Source organism: Arvicola amphibius, chromosome 3 (genome assembly GCF_903992535.2).
Source record: "Arvicola amphibius chromosome 3, mArvAmp1.2, whole genome shotgun sequence".
In the NCBI taxonomy this organism is placed as follows: Eukaryota; Metazoa; Chordata; class Mammalia; order Rodentia; family Cricetidae; genus Arvicola; species Arvicola amphibius.
Genome location: NC_052049.1, coordinates 64,947,087 through 64,975,027, shown reverse-complemented (window position 1 = coordinate 64,975,027; position 27,941 = coordinate 64,947,087). Strand labels below are relative to the sequence as shown.

Below are 27,941 nucleotides of genomic sequence, written 5' to 3'. Positions count from 1 at the left end.
TAAAAATGCAGAAATGTGACATACTTTGTTATTAGAAGAAGGAATTCAGGCTGGGTTCTTGGCTCACTGTTGCTCTTGCGGAGGCCCCAGGGGATCTGAACCCTGCTTCTGACCTCCACGGACACCAGACACTCAAGTGGTGCACACAGATACATGCAGGCAAAACACTCATACACATAAAATAATAAAATAAGTTTTAAGGATTAAAAAACTTTATGGGGGGAAGTTCTGTATTCTGTATTTTTTATGAGTAAAATTTCTGAAAGGATATGTAAGAAATGCATAGTTTTGGAGTTCACAACAAAGAAAATAAACATACGGACAGGGATGAGAACACATTTTTAAGGAACTTACCTAATCTTTATTTATTTTGCCTAATGCTAGAAAAATAAGGTCCACAGAGTACCAGCTTTCTCTCAATAGACTCTTTTATTTATACTGCAAAACCCTTGGGGGAGCGGGTAGAGAACATGTACATGGACCAAAGGAAAGCGAGGTCTTTCTAAAGAATTACATCTAATCATGCGAGCGGTTCATGCTTCTCTGTGCTCCCCCAGACCCCAGTCTAATAATACAAGGGGGCGTTAAGGACACAGTAAAAAGAAAGCCTGGCATTGGGAGTGGTGCTTAACAAAGAAGAAGAAAAGAAAGCTTAGGAGAGACGGGCAGGCAAGTGTCCACGTTTGCTCAACCCCAGGGGAGCTCTTTCCTCCATACCTAACTTTGCACCAAGCTCTCTTCGGCCAGCTCCACATTATTAAAAAGATAAGGCTGACAGGTAAAGGAAGTATGGCCTTCTGTGTTTTTTCCAGCTCACGTTTGTAACTGTAACCTTACCTCAATTTTTTTCAACACATCTGCAGAGTTAGTGAGTGAAGGACCTCTGTCTGCAGCTTTGGCCATTTTGGATTTTGGATCCGCTGGAAGGAAACAGCCAGCAGTTAGCAGATCTTCCTCAGGAACGGGGTCCCCAAGCTCTCCTCACACCAGGCAGCCATATCATTTCCGGTGTAAATTCAGTTCCTCCCACAAAATCACCACACCTCACCAAACTCAAAACAAATGACAATCACTTCACAAGATATTTTTAACAACTACAATCAGGTATATTTTAACTAAGTACTGAAACGTTAGTCTTAGAATTATTATCACTAGAGACAGAACCTGCTGTAGGGTGACCTCAGACTGATGCCCTAGGATAATAAGTGGAGGCCCTGCAAGGGCTTCCTGTCACTCATCAGCCGAGTGCATCTCAACAGGTGTGAAGCAAACAGAAGTGCAGGGTAGGGCTGCACCGGCTAACGGTGCAGGGATAGGAAAGAGCTTGCACTCAAAGGCCACGAGCACCGTCTTCACAGGGAAGACTGAAATGCTTTGCTTGTCACTCCATATACACGAAATGGCATGTTTCAGCAGCCTTACGAACCATAACTTGTTGTACTCTAAGCAAATATTCCACTTTTGGATTATTCCAAAACAGTAGGGAATAGAGGATTAGTTCATATGAAGATCCTACAAATTACCAAGGAATTTTTATAAGCTATAAATTTTTTTCATGATGGGGAGGAATGATCACAGTTCTTTGCCAAAACCAAACTAAATACAACAACAACAGCAATCCCAGGTAGTAGAAATAGGGCTCAGGAAGGCTTCACTGTGTTAGAGACGAGCGTTTAACACAGAGAAGGACTTTTAGACTTCCTGGACGATCAACTGTGGACTTAAAGTCTATCAAGTTAAACCAAATGAGGAGCCACTGACCTTAGCGGTCTTGAATTAATGAAGTTTTTTTTTTTTTTTTTTTAAAAGAGATTTCCTATGAAGAACAAAGAAATGGGCCAGGCAGCGATACTAATAACAGCGGGTAGCAACCAGGAGAAGAGAGGACTTTCCCCTTGCCCATTTTAATAGTTAGAAAGGTTGTACAAGGAAGAGCACGTATTTGAAGTGTGCGTTAAGTGTGTACATATGTATTTCAAGTGGAAGTGTTTCTATTTTGTTTAAAGTGCATGTCTATTTAACTTGAAGGGAAAATATTTTTACATGGTACTACTATCTTTTACACTCTTGTTCTTCATTAGCTAACTGTACTGTTTTTGTGATAAAACATTAAGTGCATAAATGATACTGGTCATGTCTCAGTGGACCACCATGCGTAGCAGACTAGAGATCTGAGAACACACCTATTCTGCAAATCACTGGAGCTTTATACAGCAGTCTAGTGACAGCTTCCGTTGGCAAGGATTTCCACCGGTGGAAAGGAAATCGGGAATTAACTCCCCCACCAGGTTGTGATATTTTTAGTTGTATGCAGTGTGGCTGTGCTTTATCCCCCTTTTGTGATGGCCTCCATCCATCTACATGAAAGCAGACAATGGCAGAGGGCTGGAGGGTGGCAGAGGCTTGGTGAAGAACCAACCCGCTTCTAACAGATACCGTAAGAAATAAGTTCAAGTATGTGCACATGTAAAAAAAATAAAATGTTAACTATAGATAATTTTCACGTCAACAGGGATTAAAAATGGTCTTTCTGTGATATTGGTGACTTGGTACTTCTCCCCTGAACGTGAGTGTGTGTTCATGAAGTAAGTATTAAAACCAAAATGAGGAAAGAAGAGTGGTATAGAATCTGAGACTCTTCTTGATAGTAAAGAAATTAGGAACTATGGGCCTGAGAAAACTCCGTGATTAAGAGCACTTTCTGCTTGATCAATCTCCTTCACCATTTCTTTAAGTTCTGTATTTCCTTCATCTTCAGACTGTGCCCTGCTCTCTCTCGATGATCTACTTTCCCCTTTGGCTATTTTATTGGTTCTCCTGATCTCTCATCCTTCCTGTGCTGATGAGTACAGTCTTGCTTCACGGTCCGCACCACCCCACGAGCACCGTCAACACTCTAGGTGTATCTCAAAGCAACAACAAATAAGAACACATCTGAACCAAACCTGTGATCCCACCTCCATAAGCCTGTCTTCCTCCAAATCCCCACCACTCCACACCCCAGTAAGCACCCAACCACCCTTCAGAGGCCACTCCAAACGCACTTCCTCAAAACCTTCCTAAAAGGACATGTGGTTTTGTTTCATGTGCTGTTTGTGTGAGTGTGCATGCCCATGGGTGCTCACTTGGAGGCCAACACTCACTGGCTGTTGCCTCAATAGTGTGCCATCTATTTTGTAGACAGGGTCTCACTGATCCTTGAGCTCACGGGGGCTTTACAGGGGCCTGCAGCAGTGCCGCACATTTGGTGTGTGATGGAGATCTGAACTCAGATTCCATGCTTAAGCGGCAAGCACTTTATTACTGACTGAGACGTTTGTCCAGTCCCTTTCATGTTTTACCTCCACCGAACTGCAAGCACCAAGAGGCAAGGGCAGGCCCACCTACATCTTGGGCTCTGTTCGTCATGGCACACTGTCTGGCTATAGCAGACATTCTATTATTTATTGACTGGAATTACTAAAGAACAAAGATAAAATATACACTTTGGTATCTTTTTTTCCTTTCTTTTTTTATACAGGGTTTCTCTGTATAACAATCCTGGCTGTCGTGAATTTTGCTTTGTAGACCTGGCTGGTCTAGAACGCACTGAGATACGCCTGTCTCTATCTCCCAAGTGCTGGGATTAAAGGCGTGAACCACCACCACCCGGTCACTTTGGTACCTCTTTAACATAAAATTCTCTTTTATCACCTCCTCAATTTTTCCTAGTTCAGTCATGCTTTTTTTTTTTTTTTTTTTTTTTAACTGATAAATAATTCACTAACACTTTGGGAATTTCATACATGTATAGAGAGTATTTTTGTTCCTATTCATCCTCCTCTCCTATTAACTCTTCCCAAATCCACTTGCATTCTCCTTCCTGACTTCACTTCATGTCTTCTTTTTCTTCAGTAATCCACTGATTCGTCTGTTGCCTACCAGTGGCCACATCCTTAAAGAAAACTGATGCTCCTCCCCGCAACAGCCCACAACTGTGGAGATTAATGCCAGAAACAGAAGGTCCAAAAAATCAACAGCAACCAAGCTCCGCTGAAATCATGCAATGCCAGGCATACTCCAGGAAAAAGAGCTTACAGTGCTGAGCTTAAGCAATAACCCTTCCCATCCTGGACTACAGTTAGTCCGTGTACCTTTTTTGACTTTTTTCCTCGGCATTATCTCTCGGGGAAGTCTTCTCCAGTCTATGCGTACAAAAGAAAGAATAGAAAACTCTTAGTTTCCTTGACGGCTTTGGACTTAATTATTTAAAAGAACATAACAGCAGCTGTTCATGCCAAGACAGCAGAATTCCTTAGTGTCTGGTCGTACAGAGTGAGTCTGGAACATAACAAAACAAACACAAACAGAACGGAGAGCAACAAAGTTTCTCCTGTAAAGGAGAGGAGTTCCTCAAACAGCTTTGAGATGTTGCTATAAAGTGTCTTGGAAAGACATCTCATGGAAATTCCTTGTGAATGTTAATACCAAGGTCATAACTCTCTTTGTTAAACATTATTTAACTACTTTGTATTTTGTAAGTTATCTGTTGATATATATAGTAGCAGCAATTTTTTCAAAAGTTAAGGGATGCAGTCAACTCAATACACACAAAATAAATAATTTAAACAATATTTAAAAATTTTCAGCTAAAAAATACTAGTAGTTGTGAACATGTAAATTCTCTCCAATAATGACTTTCAGCTGCACTAACTAAATAATTCCTTTAATTATCAACTTTCTTTTAATTTGTGGATGGTGCTAGAAACTGAACTTGAGGCTTCATAGGGCCTCATCTATGCTAGGCAAATTACAATCCTTAACCCCATTTTTAATTTTTAATAAGAGAATTAAATATAAAACTGAAGCTATATAAATACAGATGTATAGGTGCTAGAGAGATGGTTCAGTGGTAAGAGCACTTCCTGTCTTTCCAGAGGACCTGAGTTCAGTTTCCTGCACTCATGCTGGGTTGCTCACAGCCATCTGTAACTCTGATGCCCTCTACGGCCTCCTATGTCACCTAGACACATGTGGCGTAAACACACGCACACACACCCAACACAAATACACAAATTAATTAAAACATTTGAAATATTCAAAAAAGATTTAAAGAAACTGTCTGCTAATAAAGAAATGTCAGTATATCTGTACAAACTTTCACCATCCTACCTGCAGTGATAAATTTTGTTTTGAATATATTTTAATTTGAAACCACCCAGACCACAAGAAAGCATGCAAAAAGAATGATTTGGGAGAAGGTTTCCACCCTCGTCCCACATCTTAAGCTCAACCAGTAACGTGCGCACTCTGCTCACTCTGCTCGGGAAAGCGGTGACGCAGCGGGGGACACCTGGACGAAAGCCTGAGCGACCGAGGTCTGTGTGAGAGACCATGGCAGGTTACTCCAATTCTATGGCAACTGTTTTCTGTTATAAAATAGCCTGATTGAATGACATTTCCTCTAAAGCCCCCTCCACCCTGTTGATTGTAATACTTCTGAAAGCTAACACAAGCCGTCAGGCATGTTTCTATTGAAACATGATGTTAGCAGCTAAAACATCCCCTCAAATAACAGAAAGACTCGTGAGTTTGGGTTAAAATACCCTTCAGGTTGGGCGTTTACTTTCTCCTTAAAAAGTCTCAAAGCCAGGACTCGTTAGGAGCCTCATTTGGTGAGACTATTCACAGACTATGGAGGAACCTGAAAGTCAGCACCCAGCACCACACTGAACTGCCTGAGATAAACCAGGCCAGGGGCAGGCATAGAAGGTCAAAGGTTGCCTGGGATACATGAGACCCTGTCAACAAAACAGGGCAAAAAGCCAAAAATCCAAAAGGCTGGCCTGGTGTGGTAAAGCACTATGGAGAGCACTCAGGAAGCGGAAGCTGAGGCAGGAGGATCGGGAGTTCTAGGCTGACAGGGACTACATAGGGTAAATGGTGTCTTAACAAACAAGAACACTCTAAAAATCAACCGGGAACTAAGAACCAAGTGCTTTCTGGTATTACAAATAAATATTGTGATTGTGGCTAATGAAAATCTAGCTGGTAAGCTCTATTCATATATATATATATATATATGTGTGTGTGTGTGTGTGTGTGTGTGTGTATACACATATACAAATATATATGTGTATGCATATATGCAGGTATGTATGTATATATAGTATATATTTTATCTCTATACTATATATACACATAACATATTTTATATGTATATTATGCACACATACATACACACACCTATATAAACCAACTGCAAAACATACTTCATGACATTCTTGTTACAGTATAAACATATTTTCTTAGTTTCCAAATGATTTTCATTTCTAATTAATTACAGGAGGAGGAAAAAAAGACTCTACTTTCCTTCAATTAAAAACAAAGAAAACACCTAAGAACCTAATATATTTTTTGTGGTCTTTAAGAAGTACTTTAAGGGGCTGGAGAGACGGCTCAGTAGTTAAGAGCACTTGCTTCCTATCCAAAGTTTGGTTTCAAGCCACACCAGGGGGCTCACAGCACCCAGAAGTCCTGTGACGCAGCTCCAGGACATCTGACTCCTTCCAGCCTCCGTGGGCACCCTCACAAACATGGCGCACACACAGACACATACGTAAATAAAACTAGGATGAATCTTTTGAAAAGGCATTTTAGCATGATCTGTTTTACAGTACCTGGTATCCATTCCTCTTTGTATACCTTCATATATCTTTTACTGTACCTTTCAATATCATCTAGGGTGAAAAAAGAAAAAGCATTTATTAGAAACATAAAAACATACGCCATTCTTTAAAATAACTTCCATCACCAGTCTTTTATTTTCCTATATTTCCTACATTTGTATACTACATATGTAACAGAACCAACATTCACAAGTTCAACTGGAATAACATGGTTACAAATATGGCAAGAGCCACGGCGGGCTAAGGAGAGATGCCAGTCTTGAACCTGGCACTTGGAACGAGACAACCTGCCTAGCCTCAGATTAGGAAGCCATTCCCGGACAAAGACAGTGATCTATTCAGCATCTTCTATGTGCCTGTGCTACTGGCCTCCAGCCTCCACATTTAAACTTGGTCTAACTGTGGTATATGGATACCTTGGTCGGCAAGACTAATGGCTCACTTCTAGCATTTCATATATGCAGAATCAGGTTGCGAGGTTCCTGAATGGGCAACTTTTCACAATGGGAAGAAGGGTAGAGAAAGGAAAGCTGAGCACAGCGCGAGGCTACCTGTTTGGGGGATGAAGTGTAGTGGCTCAGAGCCTTCTACAAAGCACTAAAAGGAGCCTTACAGATACCATCGGAACTTGCCAGCGTCAGTGGAGCCATGGCTGTGTCTGGCTTCTAATTTGTCAGCTTTGCAACACAATGCTTTTAATAGCCCTAGCCTGCACACAAGCAACACAAGTTGGTAAAGAGAGCCATAACACAGACGTTTGGAAGCATGGATTACCATAGAAAGGAGCTCAGACTTCAGGAAACTGACTGTAATGACAAACTGCTATATCCACAGATCAGAGCCTCACTCAACCCACATCACAGAAGGCTCTTCTTAAACTATATGAGAAACAGCACAGAGACCCATAATTGGACAATGTGCAAGCGAGAGACAGGCAGGGATGCGTGCGCTTGCGCACACACACACACACACACACACACACACACACACACTTTGGAGGCTTAGTCCTGACTAGGACGTCTTCAGCAAACTCCTGCCCTTAGGCTCAGATAAAGATAAGGAAAAGGACAGAATGATTGGAAGAACCAGAGGTGGTGGATGACTCCGAGCAAACAATGTCTTCCAGACAGAGCAAGACTGGTGCACGTATGAACTCTCAGACTGTGGCAGCACACGCAGAGCTTACACAGGTTCAAAACATATGGGGTTCCAGGCTGAAGAGTGGGAAGTGGACATAGGATCCCATCCCTAACCAAGAAAATATTCGCAATTGCTACCCACTGGCAAAGGGAAAAATCAGTTTTCTCCTGTGGAGTCTCACTAGGCTTATCAACCATACTCTAAGGCAGGCCCCATGCCCAGGAGGAGCTGGCAAAACAAAATGTTCTCATTGGTACTTTGTGTACTTACTGTTTTGTTTTTAACATTTTTGGTCTGACTGATCTTTCACCTGTTTATTATAATTATTCTTTTGTGTCTTTGTGGGAGTTTTTCTGTTTCTTGCCTTGTTTGGCTTTGGTTTAATTTGGTTTCTTGGTTGTTGGTGGTTTTGTGAGAGGGAGAAAGAAAGAACATAAAGTTGAGAAGACAGAGAAGTGGCGAGGAGCTGGGAGGAGTTGAAGAAGAGAAAAAAACAAAATGTATAAAAATTTAATACAAATAATCCAATTAAAAAATGAAGTACAGATCTAAACAGAATTCTCAGGAGAAGACTCTCAAATGACAGAGTAATACTTAAGGAGATGCTCAACACTCTTAGCTATCAGGGAAATGCAAATCAAAATGACTCTGAGATTCCATTTTACACCTGTCAGAATGGCTAAGATCAAACACACTGATGATAGCCTATGCTGGAGCGGATGTGGAGTAAAGGGAACACTCCTCCATTGCTGGTGGGAGGGCACACTTGTACAGCTACTTTGAAAATCAATATGGTGGTTTCTCAGAAAATTGGGAATCAATCTACCTCAAAACCCAGCAATACCACTCTTGTGCATATACCCAAAGGATGCACACTCATACCACAAGGTCACTTACTCAACTATGTTCACAGCACGTTATTCATAATAGCCAGAACCTGGAAACAATCTAGATACCCCTCAACCGAAGAATGGATAAAGAGACGTGGTACAAGTATACAAGGGATTACTCAGCTGTTGAAAACAATGGCACGAGGAGATTTGAAGACAAATGAACGGCACGAAAAGAAAAATCATCCTGAGTGAGGTAACCCAAGCCCAGAAAGACAAACATGGTATGTACTCACTCATAAATGGATATTAGCTGTAAAGGATAACTAGGCTACAATCCACAGACCCAGAGAGGATAGGTAACAAGGAGGGCCCAAAGCAGAGGGTAAGGGGGAGAGGGGACTCAAGGAATTCCCTAGGAAGGGGAAATAGAAGAGATCTTCTGGGGGCAGGTGGGGAGGGGAACAGGAGGGATATGGTCTGGGAGTGGATAAGGGTGAGGGTACTAAAAGAGGCTATGGGGGATTTGGGGATCAGGTAGAAATCTAGTGCAAAGGAAACTCCCACAAATCTATAAGGACGACCCCAGATCAGAATGGACAGGCAGCCTGAACTGGCCAGAGATACATAAAGAGATCCTATTTCAAAAACACAAAAGAAAACAAAAAAAAAAAAACCCAATGAAACACACAAAAATAATCCCTGGAGTAATATTTGATTGGCATAAAAGTAAAACTAAGAGATGCATGCTGTAGAATAATCATTCTGTACATTGTGTAAATTATGCTGTGGTTGGTTTAATAAAGAAGTTGACTAGCCAATAGCTGGACAGGATAAAGTTAGGTGGAAAAAACAGACTAAGGACACTAGGAAGGAGGGGGGAGTAAGAGGAGACACAGAGAAAACAGGGGGTGCAAGACAATAGAGAGGCAAAACCACATGGCAGAATGTAGATTACTAGAAATGAAAAGATGCATAGTATGCTGTATGACTCATGCCTTTCTCCAGCATCCCTATGTTAGACACTCAGTTATCAATGGCAGAACCACAGTGCTGGCACACAGCGTTAGGTGCTATCTGTGGTTTCAGGCATCCTCTGGGGTTTTGGAACATATTACCCATGAATAGAGAGGAGATTGCTGCACTGTGTGTGCTCCTACACACACAGGAATGCACCTTATTTAAAACTGCACTTGAACCGCAGTGCTTTTTAAAGTGTACCATATCAGGAAAGAGAAGTGGACAGGACGATATAGAAAGCTTTATTTCTATCAATTTGGAAAAATCCTATATAGAATTTTCTTATGGGATTAAGCAAGTAAGTACGTATCTTTTTATGTTTTATTACATAGTTACCAAGGATAAAGTACTCCCTTGATCTTGATTCAAACCATTTACTCCCACAGACTAATAACCTGTTCTTAATGACTGTGGTGGTTTGAATGTGAATGGCCCAAGAGGCCCACATGTGTGAAGGCTTGGTCTCCAGGTGGTGGAACTCTGGAAAGGATCAGGAGGTGTGACCTTATTGGAGGAGATGTCACTGGGGTGGGCTTGGAGGTTTCACAAGCCCACTCAATCACTCTCTCGGTCTGCAACTTGTGGGTCAGAAGTGAGCTCTCACGTACTGCTTCAGCACTGTGCCTGATTGTGCCACCACACTGATCATGACCAAACTCTCTGAAACTATAAGCAAGCCCCCAATAAAATGTTTTCTTGTAAGTGGCCTTGTTTCTGGTGTCTTCTCACAGCGACAGAACAGTAAGTAAGACAGTGACCCTCCCTAAAAGACTCATATAACTGTTTGAATGAGCTGATATGCTTTTCAGTTAGGCATGCATTTTAATAAACACACATCCCATTAGCTAAACATGTCTCCTATCTAAAGAAAAATCAAATTTTAATAGGATTGAAGTATATCATGCATTGCTAATTTTTAAAACAAAATAGGTATTAGTTATTTTTAAAATATATAAAATCTAATTTTATTTTTAAAGCCAGACAAAAGAGTGCAACAGAATCAAGAAAGTAAGAAAACAAATCTCTATTATTGTGGTAACATTTATCAAACTATTATATACACTCAAGCAGATAAGTCACCAAAGTTAAACTTGCTCAATGTGCTTCTTATAAAGATATGTAATAACAAATGGTGATATTTTACTTGTGATCCAACAAATAAAGCTTGCCTGAAGATCAGAGTACAGAGCTAGGCCACTAGTTAGCCATAGAGGCCAGGCAGTGGTGAGCACTCCTTTAATACCAGCACTCAGGAGGCAGAGGCAGCTGCATCTCTGTGAGTTCAAGGCCACTCTTGGCTAGTGAGATTGATCCAGTCTAAAAGAGAAACAGAGCCAGGTAGTGGTGGCTCACACCTTTAATCCCAGTACTTGGGAATCACACGCCTTTAATCTCAGCAGTAGGAAGACGGATACAGGAAAGGATATGGCTGGGTGGAGAGGGGAATATGAGGCAGGAGGAGACATGAGCTCAGGCATTCAGTGTAAGGACTTGTAGAGACAGGACCTCCCATTCAGTGTGAGGACTTTGTAGAGGTAAGAACTAGTGGCTGACCGCTCTGCTTCTCTGATCTTTCAGCTTTCCCCCCCAATACCGACTCCAGGTTTTTATTAAGACCAATTAGAATTGGTGCTACAGTAACATCATCTATACATTTCCTTTTTGACTCAACCAATATAAATTTCTAAGAAAGAAAAAGAAAGAGAGAGAGCAGCTTTAACACTAATGGCATGAGCTGATACTATACGAATTTCTCATGGCTTAATGATGTTGTTTTAAGAACCCAAAGACGATATTGATCTCTCCAGCAATCAATACACTTTTATTGTGCTTAAGAAGTGCTTATAAGCAAGCTCACTTCCTCCAAAACCACTTCCCATTTCTAGTCTGAGACGGCTGAGCCTTCTCACAGTGCAATTCCTCCTCTGTGCCCTCGGCATCAAGAATAAACACACACTGATATTTTATGTCATCAGGATATAAGAAATAAACCAAACATCAAGGATTTTTTAGCCCAAACTATCAATAATCAGAGACATCCATTAAAAAGTTATGTGCAGTGGCAACAATCATAGCATTGCACTGCTATGCAAAAACAAAGAAATAAATAAGGAAGAAACACTTCATTCTGACAGCAGGAAGTAGCGATAATTAGTGTTTCATCCAAATAATGGAATAACATAACTATTAGGCCATATTGTCTAAGACTGCTAATGTTTTAAAAGGCTGATATGGCATTATAAAGGGAAGACACAGAGTATTATGAACAAGTTTGCAAAGAGAAACTCATGGAAGAGGAAGATACAGTAAGATATAAATGTTTATCCTCTCTGAGATCTCTATCAAGTCATTTTTTAATTAGGCATCGTCTATTATCAGCAAACCGCCTGACGAAGAGCCCGATGCATACCTTGCTTTTCTGCAGGTGCTTCAATAAAGTAAGGCATTCGTTTCACTGTTTCTCTCAACTCCTGCTTCAAGGCCAGCATGTAATCCTCATCCTCTCCTGTTTTCAGGGGCACTGGCTTGTAATCTGTATCCTAGTTAAATTATGAGACAAAGCCTATTTAAACAAACCAAGAATTGTAGTATTTTTTTCCTCCGCATTCTAGACAATGTTGCTCTTCTTGAAAGACTGTGCTCCATGAGCACTAAACTTTACCATCAACTCAAAAACTACTGTGTCTAGCCAGGTGTGGTTGGTCACTCTGGTAATCTTGGCTCTTGGAAGGCTAGGGCAGAATACTGCTTCCAACTCAAGGCTAGCCTGGGCTATAGAGTGAGTCCCAGGACAGCACAGGCTACAATGTAAACTTCTGTCTCATTTTAAAGAAAATAAAATAATAAAGACGTTGAACTTCCATGATTTAACTCTTTAGCCATTTCCTACTTCACTTTTATTTCAGAGGTAGGAGAAATACTCTGCACATACAATATTTACATGCATGTGCTGATATGAAAATATAATCATATGTATATATTCATTATGAAGTGGGCTCCCAGCACACATGGTAAAGATGCATACGGTTTGGGAAGATAAAGATACAGTATGTCTCCAAAGATGGATTCGGAATCTATTCAGGCTTTCAAAACTATTTCCTGGGCAACTACTATGTACTAGACAACAGAACTTACATCCTGAGGAAGGAACACACAATTAAATACACAAGAGGTACAATACATTTCAGACCATAAAAACAAATACAAAGAGAGCAGAGGACATGACATGGGGCCAGTAGTGGCTAATCTGCACAGGGTAAACAAGCATAGTTCCTTGGGGAAGCCATATTTGGACAGAGATATGGACAAAATCAATCAGCTATTGAAGCAAAGAAAATAGATTGTTACACATAGGGATCCCAGAGGGGAAGGGGTCCAGCCCAGCTGGGACTTGAGAAAGACAGCGATGAGGAAAGGCTGGGACATGAGGAAGCAAGGGCAGACACAATCTTCTGGCCAGAAGAAAATGATGCCACATGCTAACCTTCCCAGTGCTTAGCGCTAACCTCACACCCAGTAGCCTTATTTTGAAGTTAGTCACTGTACTGAGATATTAGGCCTATACCTGAGATACTTTTCTCTGTTTTCAAGCTATGTATTAAAAATAAAATGTGACGAGCAAAAAGCATAACAGGACACAGGTGTTATAAAGGGGGAAGGTGTTCCTTCATCTAGGGAAGAGAAGGGAGGGTGCTATAGAGGGAGGGCGGAAGGGAGAGATAAATGACACTAAGGATGCTGGGAAAAGCCACAAGGAACCATTATGTGTGTGTGTGTGTGTGTGTGTGTGTGTGTGTGTGTGTGTGCTGGAGTTACAGTATGCAGGAAAAAAAAAAAAAACATTCCCCACAAGAGCCATGGACTAAAAAGACCCAGTGTCAGGTGTGGGTTAGCTTCTTTGAGTCACTGGTCGAGGTGTCCAAGGCACTCTCAAAACAACATAGGCTACTGCCACTGCCTTCATTGCCTCCCAGAACGTTAAGGTGCTGAGGACACCACCTGGAAGCCCCTGCCCGAGGATTTGCTCCTGCGGTACTCGAGGGTGCTATGAGAACTGGCAAAGGAGAACGGCAATCAGCAGTCCTACCCAGATGAACAACGTGAACAACAATGAATGGCCTGGCAGCAGGATATCCTCAATGCTGTAATAGTGGCACTGTTAACTTGGGGGTGACCAACAGCTGTCCAACTGGACGTAAGGCCCATTCAGAAGAAGGAAATTCATCCCTGACACTGCAAACCTAACCAACTACTCAAGGCTGAAGAAATCAGACCCTGGAGAAAACCTACTACAGTCAGTTCCCTTGACTAATATAATTTGTAACTGTATTCTAAATACAAAAATCCTGACACCCACAAGTGAATGTAGCTCTTCCCACAGAAGCTCCTCTCTGCAGCACACAGAGGTGCTTACAACGATCCACCACTGGTCAAAATGCAACGTGAAAGACCACGGGTGCTCATCTAATACACCAAAACCACAACCTCTACGCCTAGCCTCAGTGGGCATAACACCGAGTGAGGGGACCGATGCAAGAGCCAGTTAGATCATGGCATGCAAGACAGTGTCTTTCAGACAGGGCAGAAGTCGCATCCCTGAAATCTCAGCAGTATGGTGGGTCAAGACAGCTCCGCACAATGTCAATAGCAGCTGACATGCCAAGGTGGGTGGGAGAATTCCAAAGCCCGCCATCCCCAGCTCTAGATAAAGAGCTATAGTCTCCAATTGCTGCAGAGAGAAGGAAAATCAGTTTTCTCCAAGAACAAGGCTTCTACTAGGTTATCTAATGCCTAGTAGACAGTCCTAACACATGTACATACGAGCAACACTAAATGGACCCAGTAGACTGTGTGTGTATGTAAACATGTTATATATACATTATTGTGCACAGAAAGTGTATATGTGTAACAACAATATTTATAGCAGAGTCATGAATTTGAGAGGGAATTAGGAGAATATGGGAGGAGCTGGAGGAGTGAAGATGATTTAAGTACAGTATTCATGCATACAATTTTCAAAAATCTAAAATATTTAATATTATTTTTAAAAAGTATCTGTTTCTGTGAGTGTCTAGAACAAGGATCCACCTATCCAGGGTTCTCTACGCCGTAAGTCCTTCAACAAAGGACTTCTCCATCTAGAACAGGAAAGGCTAATGCAGGGAATTACTAAGAGCATCTGTGGTTAGTCCGCTTTGAGCAGCAGCATACACACATCTGAAAATGTAAGCCACTGCTTTCAATCACAACATCAGCCATTCTGCTGTTTGTTTGTTTTGTTTTTGTTTTTGTTTTCGAGACAGGGTTTCTCTGTAGCTTTAGAGGCTGTCCTGGAGCTAGCTCTTGTAGACCAGGCTGGCCTTGAACTCACAGAGATCCGCCTGCCTCTGCCTACCGAGTGCTGGGATTAAAGGCGTGTGCCACCACTGCCCCCCAGTTTATGTTGTTAAATTTAGAAGCAATCCCTAAAGTAGTAGAAATGTTTCTGTTCTGAGAAAGTAACAAAATTCAAAGAGACTGCAATAAAGCAAAGATACAACAGCAATAAACTTGAATGAGACAAAATGGTATAATAATGAGCAAAATTGTTTTCTACAAATACAAAATAGGAAGAAAATCATTGTACGCATCATAAAACGACTTAAAATATTATTTTAGCAATTAGACTATATTAATAACACAGTAGAAGAAATGAGGATTTCAAATAATTCTTAGCTCACACTGTACTCATTGTGTTTATAGAAAGGTATATATAGTTTTGCTTTCTGTATTTTAAAAAGTCAGTCTGAAAACTCGGATAGGTTCTAAGAACAACCAGTTGTTTGAGTACAAAGTAGATGCAACATAGTCTTTTATTCTTAGACATGAGGATATCATGACAGCAGTATGTATTAAAGCCCTAAACCCTTAAAATATGCAAAAATACATTGTGAAAACCAAGCTGTTGTTACACTTACAGGAAACAGTGGCGGTGGCTTCAACACCACATCAGGCAACTTCTCCCCTCTGCTGAAGCCAACAGCCTCAATATTAAAGGAATAGGCAGCACGTCCTCGTCCTCTTCCTTTATTACCAGCCATCAGAACTGATTAAAGCAGACGTGTGGGCAAACAGAAGGGTGGACAACCCTGAAAGACAAGGTTAAACGTTAAGCGTTACTGAATCACACATCAAAGAAAAGAAGCACTTTAAAGCAAAAAAAAAAAAAAAAAAAAAAAAAAAGGCAAAGCTCTAGCCCTCTAGCCCTTCCAAAGTACGAACCTGTCTTGAAACTCTTGTAGACCAGACTGGCCTCAAATTCACAGACATCTGCCTGCCTCTGACTCTCATGATTAAAGGCATGGTGCCACCACTGCCCGGCTCAAAGTACTTTTTAACTGGGTGCAAGAGTCTATGCAGAAGAGGAGGCAGTGGAACAAACAGAAAAGTAGAAATTAGAAGAGCCCACGAGGATGGATGACTCCAAAGAAAATCTGTCTTCCAGGGGCAACAGGCCTGATGCAAATATGAACTCACAGAGATTGTAGCAGCGCACACAGGGTTTATACAGGCTCAGAGTAGATATGATTCCATCAGGAGAGAGGGACATAGACACAGTTTCCACCAGTAACAAAGAAATCAAGTAGATACAGTCCCCACCCCTAACCAAGAAGCCACGGACAAAATACATTTGATACATGCTTGCAAATGAAAAATTAGTTTTCTCCAGTGGAGTCTCACTGGATACATTAACCACCTTTCTGGGTAGGCTCAATGCCCAGGAGTGGAGGGACAACACAAAATGAGCTCAAACCCTAAGTTTTTTTCTTTTTAGAATTTTTGTTTCATATTGATTTGTGAAGTTTTGTTTGGTCTTCTGCTTGTATATTTGGTGTCTGTTTTTGTGAAGGGTTTTGTGTGTGTTTCTTGTTTTTGTTTTTTGTTTGTTTGTTTGTTTTTAAAGAAAAAGAGCAAGAGGGAGAGAGCCAGGGTGGTGGGCGCGGCCTTTAATTCCACCACTTGGGAGACAGAGTCTAGCAGATAGACCTCTGTGAGTTCCAGGCCAGCCTAGTCTAAAGAGTTCCAAGACAACAAACCAAAAATTTATACTGAAGAAAACACACACACACACACACACACACACACACACACACACACACACACGGCAGCGTGCAGGCCCTCCCATCACACAAGGCAGGCAGTCACTGCCTGAGACACCGCAGTTCAGACTCGGGGCTACTGTGTGCTGCAAACTGCAGCGAGCCTCTGCTTTTAAAGAAACATAGTAGAAGACAAAGACTTTCAATATTTTACAAAGACTTCTACTGTTTCCTAGTCATTCTTCAGCATGTATCAAAACCCACAAAATATGACTTTAAAAACTGTGATTTGAATTACTGACTTGAGCTTCATAAAAACTTGCTTACTGGGTCTAGGCTTGGGACTAGGACAGAATTTCCAATAATTCCAGAAAAGGGTCCCAGACATTTCTGCCAGTTTGTTTTCCTTGTGTGAAACCGCTTTTTCAGCACTAATGATCATAAAATTGAGCAACAGAGAAACTCTGAAAATCTCGGAAGATGCTTTACGTCCTACAATATCAAACTCTCAGCAGGATTGAGTTCTTCTCCCAGCCACGTCCAGCTTAGTAGTAGTCATATTTGCTTCCTCACTGAATGGTAAAAATATGTGCATGCCAAGCAAGTGTTCCAAAATGAATTTATGATTACCATAAGTGTAATATGTATACATATGTTTGCATACCTATATTCCTGGGGTTGCATGAATTTAAGATTACCAGTAGGTGTGTAATATGTATACATATGCATGCATACCTGGGGTTGTATGAATTTATCATTAGTAGGAAGTGTATAATATGTATACATATGTTTACATACCGACATACCTAGGGTTGCATGAATTTAAGATTACCAATAATACGTATACATATGCTCACATACATATATACCTGGGCTGTATAAAATTTCTCAGGTAAACAGGAGTCAATGAGTGGCAGAAGTTGAAGGAGCCCTGCTCTAAAGCATGAGAACTGGGTTGGCTCTTTCTGTGGGATTCCACGGTGAACTGTGGTGAGGATGAAAATGCACACTCCTGCCACTCCCACTTCTGGCACAATGGTGCCCAGGAGAGTGGCCTGACCTCTTAACCACAGAACACTGGAGGAACTTTCACTTCTGCCTGCCTAACACAGCCCCTTTCTCGCGATCATGTGGCCAACAGTGTTTCGCACAGATGCTCTTCCAAACCAGGTCTCCTGTGGGGATGCCAAGACTACTTAAGCTAGTCCTCTTGGCTTTGTGACATCAAAGATAAGGGAAGGCCTCCAAAAATAAACAAGGTGCTAGCTACTTCGTATTGTCTGGCTGAAACGCCTGGAAATCTAAACTTTCCTTATTGTGGGGCCAACATAAAAAGAATCTTCAGCCCCGGCAGTCATTGTCTAATGACTCGGGGAGCCGAGACACTGAAGCAGTAATTTCTCAATAGTGCAGGTGACAGCAGCCTCATTCAGGTAAGCGCTGAAAATGCAAACTGTAGGGTCCTACTGCAAAGAAAAAGGAAGGAGGAAGAAGAGAGGAGAGGAATGAGAGGGAGTGGTCATATCTCTAGGGGCTGGCTTCAGTGTGTGGCTTAAATTTGTATCCTAAGACGGTCTCAAGGTAGTTCTAATGCATGTCAAAGGTGAATCATGGAAACCCTCAATCAAGATTGCTTGGCATGAAGACTAGGCAAGAGTGGTCTGAAAATCTGACCAGATGACTACAACACACAGGATATGTTGAGGATACTGGATGCTCCAGGGGATACCTGCCCAGTAGTTCAGTTAAAACACAGATATACCTGTTCATAAGCCCCACCTCTGAGGTTTGAAATTATATTAATTATCCTCAGTGACGTTAGTTTTCAAACAGCCATAATGTAATGACTGCGACCTTCCACACATCTGGAACACAGGATGCCACAGACCAACCTGTTAATTCACTTACAGGAAATAAGCAGTAACAAATAACTGCAGTTTCTTAAAGGCTCTGCGGTTGTCAGAGTCAATGATTTCATATGTCTATGGCTGTAGTTACATGAAGAAAAATCAAATCAGCGGGGAAATACTGTTTCCTCTCTTTTGTGAATTGCTCAAGCAATCTTGGACTTACTATAACGGCTGAAGCTGAGAACATTTTCAGAAACAATTTTACATTATATGTTTTCGAAATTCATCATTATACATATATCATTTACTACTTGGCATTTGCCTACACCAGTGCCTGAACATTAAGAAATAATTATATAAGTGTGCTACCGTCTTTGCAGAGTTCAATTGCCTTCCACGAGTCTATGCACATATATACGCGAGTGGGACAGGCAGCTTCGTTGACTCCCGTGTACCTACCGACCATTCGGCCTCAGGAGTTACCAATATATGACTAATCACTTCTTCATGCTCCCCAAGTCCTGTGACTTGGGTTATTTAAAAACTCTTCATCATGCATATTCTCTGAGAGCTACATGAGAAAAAAAATACAATGCAACCATTGTGGAAATCAATATGGAGGTTTCTCAAAAAAACTAAGAAGAACTCTAGTATGTGCCAATCATAGCCTCCTAGGTGTACGCCCAAAGGATGATCACAGACCTGTCTATCCATGCCTATTCCATGTCTATTCACAGTAGCAACAACACGGAACTAGACCAAATATCCATCAACAGCCTAGCTGTCCATCCACAATGAATGTAATGAAAATGCAGTCCATACGCACAATGAAAACATATTCAGCCATAAAGAAAAATAAAATTATAAAATGTGAGGGAAATGTGTATTACTGGAATGTATATTACTTATATTACTTGAGGTAGCCCAGGATAGAAAAGCCCAAAACTGTTTATAGTCTCATGTGCAGATCCTGGCTTCTGATTTTCCGTTTATGTGTATTTGTGTGGCAGTAGTCAGAGGTCAGGAAGCTGCAAAGGGGCCCACGAGGAAGAAGAAAGGAAGCCTTGAGGGAGCGGATGGCACAGAAGAACACACGTGGAATAGTGGAAGGGGGAGAAGAGGCGGTGGAGAGTCTGGGGACAGGGAGCAGAAGATGAAGGACCAACCAAAACTAAGTATGTATGAAAATACTATCAGGAAATATGCTAATTTATGAGCTAATTAAAAATTTTAAACCCACATAATATCACACACAGAACTGTCACGGTTCCTTACTCTCATGCTTTATGTAATCAGCATCCAAACCCCCTCACCCACTACCCGAGTGGCTTTACAATTCTGTTCACAAGGCACTGGAACGATGTGTCTCTTACATCTCCTTCCAGTTGGAAAGCTTTCCCTGTTCTGTTTTCCTTGCTATTGATTTCTGGAAAAGACTAGGTTGCTGTCCTGTAAAGCACTCGTCACCAGAACATGCAAGTACAAGCAAATGTTTGCGTTCTGATGCAGCTGGTCTTGAGCGGGGCCCTAAGGACTTTCTACCACAGGTTCCCAGAGATGCCACTGCAGCTGAGCACAGCTCAAAATCAGCAACAGCTTCCCCTGTTCGGGTGTGAGCGACCCCATACGCAGGTAGCTTAAGCATCACTCTGAACACTATTTCCAATGGGCAGGTAAATTAGAGGCTCACTCAGATTTTGGACTGACTTTTGTTGCCAGCACATTTAAGAAATACTGTTTTTCTCATTATATCATAGCAATACACATTTAATCACTCTCCTGGTGGCAGTCAGGATAGTCCCTGGGTTAGTTACTATTGGTCTGCTTTGCTTAGTATAGGCCGCTTATCACATTTATCAAATTGTCTAGATCTACTATTCCGTTATAGATTACAAAATGCTGATATGCAATTTTTTTACAGGGCTGTTGACTTGAATGATACATGTTTTTTTAAAATCGTTTTTCTATTTTGCTGATTGAAATTCTACTAGGAATTAATTTTTCTCATGCACCAGTTACCTTAAAAACAAAGTCCGTTCATGAATTCATCTTAACACTGAAGTTCGTTCCATCTGTCTATTGTGGAAGAGGGGTAATTCATCCAAATGGCCTCATTGCAATTGCGTGTAGACTCAAACATGCTGAGTCTACAAAAAGCTGGTATTTCAAGTAAGGCAACTGCTGAGTAAGAGGCTCACACTTTTACTCCATGGAACAGCTGGAGGGGCCCAACAGGCATGGCCAGGACCACTGTGCTACATTCCAGTCTGGAATCTGTCGCTAATTAAAGATTAAGAACAAGTCTAGGCAGAGTTTGCCAAGCCCAGCTGATCATAGGAATTAACTGGGAGACATAAACCATATTACTGGGGAACAACTGGTCTCAAACCTAATAAACCAATATTTTTGGGGTTGGGCCCTGGAAACAGTTTGGAATATTCACTTCAAGAGAGCGTCTCAGCTAACACAGTTTAATGGAATATTCCCCAAGAAAATACGCTTTGCAGACTCGACCTTCATATCTTTATCATGCCGTCATTGTGCATAAATCATAACACTAAACGTAACCTGCGGAAAATCCTATCCTAGCTCTTGAAACATACTGTTACTAGACATACTGGCCATTACTAGACATCCTACATGCTGTTCTCTTCGGTTTGGTGATCAGGACATGGTATAGGTCCTGGACACTTCTCCTATAGCCAGGGGAAGCTCACAAGTGAGGCCTAGGCATCAGTCACAGAAATCCTTTACTTGGTTTATCCAATACACTGATCTTATTTTTTTCCACCTGTCAGACATTTTCAGGGGAAAGTATGTTGTTCTGATGCTAGGGACTGAACTCAGGCTTCTCTCACACCACAATCATCCAATAAACTTCAGCCCTGGCCTTTTAATTTTTGTTAATTTACAGACATAATTTTTGAGGCAGACTGAACTTGAGCACTTTCTACATCCTGGCAGGTCTTGAATTTCTAATCTTCCTGCTTCAGCTTCCAAACTTCTTGAATGAAGAGTTTTTGTTTTCTCTATTTCCCCATTATCCAAATCTGTTTAGAATGGCCCAATTTAACTCAGTAATTTCCTCAACTGGCACTGAACATTCTGGAAAGGTACTGAGCAGAGAGCACTAAAGCTTCTCACCCAGTTCTTCCTTCAAAACATCCCTTAATTTCAAATATTCTGACATCAATATTTACTGTAAGTGATCTCTCTCTCTCTCTCTCTCTCTCTCTCTCTCTCTCTCTCTCTCTCGGGTCTCACTTACTATGCAGCCCTAACTAAACTAAGAATTACAGTAGATTGAATCTCCCATTTTCTAGAAGAGTTCAAAGGTTATCTGATAGTCTCAATCAATTCCTACCAAAGTAGTAGTTCTCAGGAAATCCTTTCAATGTCCGATCTATATTTTATTTCTGGAAGCATGTGTCTAAACTAATTGATAATCATTTTAATCCCAGAGATGTAGAATCAATAAGGGAAATTAGTAACTGCCAAAAGTTCTGAATTTTCAGATTTTATTTTACAGGTGTGTATGTATACATGACTGTAGGTGTCTGTGGAGGTCAGATTGAAAGTCTACCCTAATTAACTCTAAATACAATCTTCTGGAAGAGTGTAAACTAATCTCTGCAGTTTGTCCTAGGTCCAAACTGTCACGAGTTATGATTGTGACTTAAACATACTGTCCTCGGGCTGGAGAGATGGCTCAGTGGTTAAGAGCACAGGTCCTGAGTTCAATTCCCAGCAACCACATGTTGGCTCACACTTATCTGTAATGAAGTTTGGTGCCCTCTTCTGGCCTGCCGGCATACATGCACGCAGAACACTACTCATAATAAATAAATAGTTTTTTAAAAAAGTACTGTCCTCATGTTGTACACGGCCTTACACATTTAGCTAGATGAATAAATGTCCAAGTGGCTGGAAGCCAGGGCAGGCAGCGGAAACCAGGCCACAGTAACTTTGAAGGACTCGCAACTTGCTCTAAGCCTTACTCATTCTACCCTGACTGTATCCTCTGCACCCTAGCAGAAAACTCCTAGCTCTGCATTCTCTGCTCTTGCCCTTCTTTTACTTCTGCGTTAGCTCGGGCCTTCAGCTTCTCCCATCTGACCCTCCAACATAGACCGCTGAAGTTCAGGTTCCGAGTTTCAGTCCGCTTTCTAGTCATTTTAGGAGAAGGCAGACCTTTACAATTCTGATGTGCCACTCTTTTCTTTCAACAGAGCTTAGGACACTTCTGCCTCTCACCAAGTAACTTTTGGTTCTTGTGTGTCTCCCCAGGGAGGGGCTTCCATCAGCCACTGGAGTCTTCATTGATAACCCTCTGTGTCAAGTCATTCTCTGTGTTGGAAATACAGAGGGAATAAATAACACCCCTGCTCTGATGGAGTTCAGTCAAGTAGGAGAAACAGGCAAGATATAGCTTAGCCAGACTGTCAAGAGACTGGTAGGTGGTACGGAATCAAAGTAAGAAAAAGGCCAGAAAGGCCAGTTGAAGAAGTCCTGCCTCATTCGGTAATACCCATGTGTAAATCTAACAAAGATGAGAAGCAAAGTCTACTGAAAAGTAGAAAAAGAGAACCGTTTGGAGCTGCAGCCTGACATAAGCCAAATAATTATGGGCAAATTATTGCTGAGCTCATGACCAAGTAATGATACTGTACTATTTTACCTAGTGGCTTCCATCTGCAGGGAAGCATCAAGTACAGGAGGCACTGTGCCTCTCTGTTGACAACGTCTTCTTTAAGGCTGCTGCAGGCATTCAACATGCAGGATGCCTTCCTCACAGCATCCGATTTTTGCGTGTATGTTGCCTTATATTACAAATATTTGTATACCAATATTAGCTTCCTCTTTTTGAGACAGGGTTTCTCAGTAGTTATGGTGCCAGTCCTGGAATTCGCTCTGTAGACCAGGCTGGTCTTGAACTCACAGAGATCTGCCTGCCACTCCTGAGTGCTGGGATTAAAGGTGCACCTCTCCTGAGTATTGGGATTAAAGGCGTGCACTTCCTCAGATTCTTAAGAACTCAAATCAGACTTTTTATGAAATATAGCTTTCTGTTCGTCATGTACCATTTAGTGCTAAGAATGGTTCCAATTGCATAACTGAATAACTTCTACTTAGATGAGATTAGCAAAATACTCAAAGGGGCAGCGACCTGCTCGCATTTTCACCAGAGACTCCAGGATTGTAGGAAGAATACACCCTCCCTCCAGGAAAGTGTATTAGGAGATGCCACAGAAAGCATTTTCCTAATTATCCTTTATAATGCTGCCCCGTGGGTCTGTACTTTTTGAAGGTTTGTCAACTTATCAAGGGAATTTCTGAATCCTAAATAAATGCAGCTAGCAGGGCTGGTGGGGGGGAGAGCACAAGGACTTCATGTTAAAAGTGGGGGCGATTTCAGTGGCCCGCAAGGCCACACCCAGTCATTATCCACTTTTCCTGTCGCTTCAAAGTGCTCCACCCTTTATTAGCTATGCTTTGCTATCTCTGCTCTCTTCAAAGAGCAAAGAACCGCGCAAAACCTGACGGGGATTTTGACCTGTTTAAAGAAGAATCCCTTCAACAACCCCTTAACCCATTATCAAGAGTGCCAACAGTTAAGAAAACAGAAGCGGAGTGGTATGCTCTTAGCAGCAATCTGCCGACAAACCAGTGCCAAACCGTAGGATTACTTGATTTGCTAAATTCTTCTGTAGTATCCTCAAGAGCAAAAACTCTTCTACTTCACTGAGAACACCCCCAAGAGGAGATTGGAAATCTGGCTACCAAGACGTTAAAGGGTTTGGAAGGCAGGAGTATGCTTTGGAGAGGTAAGGCTCCCCTCACAAGTCACTCCAGAGGTTTGCTGAATTTGGGCTCGGGATGCCGGTCCACCACGTTCTCCACGTGCCCTCATCAACTCCCTTCTATCTCTTCACCTCCAGCCCAGTCCCGGACAGCTTCCTATTACCTGCTTGCTTAGTCTCGAGGCTTGGGCACGCTGTGCAGCCGAGGTGGCGGGGATGCGGGCGGTCGGGGCAGTCAAGAACCACGGACTCCACTTCGCCAGCAGGGCGCACGCGGCCCCAGCACTCTGCTAGCCCACTATGAGTCCCGCCCACTCCTGGTGAGGCCACACCCCCGGCTCAGAGCTTTTTAGCCCTTGGCAGGCGCCGTAGTCAGTCTCCAACTGGCTCTGCCTCGCTCTGAGCCCGGCGGCGAGTGAGCTGCGCCCACTGCCGGTGTGGGGGCGGTCCTGGCGCTTCCCACGCATCACCCCCAGCCTCTGCAGTAGAACCCCGAGGAGGCCCGGGTTGCTCCGTGTCTCCGCCCAGCTGCAGCGGCCTGCGTTACTGCCTTGGTGCTGCGGCTGCAGAAGCTGCGGCAGCCTGTGCTGCAGCCTTTGCGCCCTGCGCACCGGACGATCAGGATAGCGTCGCCGCGTCCTATCCGCGCTCCCTTCCGCATCCCCGCCCCTCGCTCGCGCCTCCTCCGGGGCTGAGAGTGGTACGCGGCTCACTGCGGCAGCGCCGGTCCCGGACTGCCCGTGGGAGGCACACCCACCTCTCCCGGCCGCACCCCTGCGCAGCAGCATGTCCGCGCTCGAGTGGTACGCCCACAAGTCTCTGGGCGATGGCATCTTCTGGATTCAAGAACGCTTCTACGAGTCAGGCAACCGCGCCAACATCTGGCTGGTGCGCGGCTCGGAGCAGGACGTGGTGATCGACACGGGCCTGGGGCTGCGCAGCCTCCCGGAGTACCTTTACTCTTCCGGCCTCTTGCAGGACTGCGGGGCTAAGGAGGATGCTGGGCGCCGGCCGCTGCTGGCCGTGGCCACCCACGTGCACTTCGATCACTCCGGGGGTCTCTACCAGTTCGACCAAGTGGCCGTGCACCGCGCCGAAGCCGAGGCCCTGGCTCGCGGGGACAACTTTGAGACCGTGACCTGGCTCTCTGACAGCGAGGTGGTGCGGGCCCCCAGCCCTGGCTGGAGGGCCAGGCAGTTCCGAGTGCAAGCAGTGCAACCCACCCTCATTCTGCAGGATGGTAATGGGCCCCCGCGGGCGCGCGCTGTTGCCGAGGGAGGGGTTTGGGGAGCGTGTGCTGCATGTTGCAGACCTCCGTGGCCACCTTGGCTCTGCTGGGGTATAGTGCGGGAACAGTGTGTCTCACCCTTTGCAGCGTGAAAGCGCTTTGCAACTGTGTAGCAGTCTCTCTAAAAGCTGGCGTCATACCCAGTCAATTCACTATGTCCGCTACAGTAGTAACACCGCAGAGACTTGTGACTGGGGATTTTCCTTTTCCCCAAGCACGGGTCGAACATTTCCAGCTTTTGTAGCGGGTAGGCTTTTAAGGAACAGCACCTTGTGAAGAGTGTTACGCTCTGTGCTTTGAGAACTGCAGCTTCATCGGCGTGCTCACCGAGGAGTGACTGCGGTCCCACCTGTAGGCTTAAAAAGCTAGAGAGCTGTGGTTACTTCCTCCATCCTTACCCTTCAGATGGGGTTGTTTCCGAATTATTGCCCCACAAGAAGAAAGAAAGGCTTGACAGTGAACATGAACGTAGCAAAGTAGAATTATGACAAATATCTGGTCTGCATGAGAGCAAGGCCTAGGGAAGATCAATAAGGGAGTTGTTTCCGGCGGATCAAGCCTGTGTGCTAATGCAGGCGTCATTCTCTAGTGCTGTGAAATTGATAGGCCAGAGCCAAATAGAGTGGGCCCTAACCCCTTCTCTGCATGTAGGAACTGCATAATTGGACTAATTAGTGACGACAGCAATACGGGCTATATTAATTTCTTATTTTCTTTTTAGAATTTATTTTTCAATTTTTTCCCACATAACACTTGTGAAGTGACGCCAGAGACCCCTAGTTAAATGTCTCACCTAGAGTCCATTGAGCAGAATCATGATCAAAGCTGGATCCTGAACCAAGGCATAACACAGGAAAGCAAACAATACACATAAATCCTACGCATGAGACACATTATGATAATTGTGAGTAGATGATGGATGGCACTCTGTCAGTGCTAATCATTTTAATCGCCGAAACACTCCTCTGGAATAAAAAAAATCCGCTTGCATTCTAATGGTGCTTACTAAGAATTAAACATTATGTAAATAATAAAATATTTTACAGAAATGCATTTATGCCACTGGATATAATATATGATACTAAAAAGCATGAAATTCCATTCCCTTACATCCAACTAACAGGTCCCTTCATTAAAATCTTAAGTCTAAAGATTTCTTTTTTAAAAACTGCTTTGGAGGGAAGTCTACTTAGTTTGAGATTTAAAATATACATTTACATTAGATAATTTTTATTACCATATTTCTTCTTAAAAATTGATGGTTTCTTTGGTACAGTTTCCAAGTACTTGATGGGTAGTCAAAGTAAATTCTGGCACCCAGCCTAAAAAATATTTCCATTAGCCAAGTGTGACAGCGCATAATCCCAGCACTTGAGAAACAGAGGCAAAACGGCCTGTTTTACATAGTGAATTCAGAAAGAAAGGAAAATTAATTTGAACGGTAAGTGGCGCAAGCCTGTAATCTCAGCACTGAGGAGGCTGGGGCAGGAGGTCAGGAGTTCAAAGCCACCAAAAATTAAAAATACCCTCTTTTTACACAGAGAAACTGTGTCTTGAAAAACCAAAAAGAAAAAAGACATTAATATTAAAATATATTAAATTGTTTAAAAGAAAACTATTTTATTTGTTTACTTTTATTATTGCGGGCAGTAGGGAATTGAGGGTAAGAGAGAGGTGGGAAGCAGTGAGATGGCCTGGTGGGTACAGACCCTTTCTGCCAAGGCTGCTGACCTAAGTTTGGTCCCTGGATCCCACATGGTAGGAGAGAAGCTGCTCCAGCAGGCTGACAACCACATACACAGCTTGACACGTAAGCACGCCTGTGTGTGCGAGCCCCCCTCACACACACAGGTGCACGCGTGTGTGCGTGCGGACACAGACACACACACATACCACACACACGTTTGCAGTTTTCTCTCTAAGACTGCAGGGAGGAGCGACTGGCTGAACATGTCCTGCCTGTGACAAACTAGACTGGTCACACCCTGGGACTGTAACTGTGGTGGTCTCCCAAACCCCAGTTGGTGGTAAATCCTGACATTTTTGGAGCTGGAAAAGCACTGTAAACTACTGGAGTGTGGTGCTTCAGGGCGACAGTGTGGAAAGTTGCATCTCATTAAGACATGGATGCCTTGCGCTCTCAAGTAGCATCTGATCTCTCATCTCAGGAATATCAATTTCCTGTCTTCTGAAGGATGTGGGCTGCTGACTGGGTATTAACATAGTCCAGATGTCTGGAAGGATATGTAAGATAATTATATTAAA

At 42.9% G+C, this 27,941-nt stretch overlaps 2 protein-coding genes across 3 annotated transcripts in view; one reads left to right on the top strand and one right to left on the bottom strand.

The window, feature by feature from the left end:
• Nucleotides 1-24,662, bottom strand: part of Polr3g (RNA polymerase III subunit G) — a 32,903-nt gene extending 8,241 nt beyond the window's left edge. Inside the window, exons 1-6 of one of the 2 annotated variants that reach the window (XM_038321826.1) lie at nt 24,553-24,662; nt 15,616-15,786; nt 12,069-12,198; nt 6,660-6,719; nt 4,134-4,184; nt 838-920 (exon numbers count right to left, since the gene is read on the bottom strand). In XM_038321826.1, coding sequence (XP_038177754.1) covers nt 838-920; nt 4,134-4,184; nt 6,660-6,719; nt 12,069-12,198; nt 15,616-15,738 — 447 coding nt within the window. In that variant the 5' untranslated portion in view covers nt 15,739-15,786; nt 24,553-24,662. Of the gene's footprint in view, nt 1-837; nt 921-4,133; nt 4,185-6,659; nt 6,720-12,068; nt 12,199-15,615; nt 15,787-24,428 lie in introns of both variants that reach the window. The other variant, XM_038321827.1, reaches the window with a different exon arrangement.
• A 113-nt stretch (nt 24,663-24,775) lies between these two features.
• Mblac2 (metallo-beta-lactamase domain containing 2) overlaps nt 24,776-27,941 on the top strand; it is a 28,211-nt gene continuing 25,045 nt past the window's right edge. Inside the window, exon 1 of the mRNA XM_038321825.1 lies at nt 24,776-25,628. Within this exon, the coding sequence (XP_038177753.1) occupies nt 25,175-25,628 (454 nt within the window). The 5' untranslated portion in view covers nt 24,776-25,174. The remainder of the gene's footprint in view (nt 25,629-27,941) is intronic.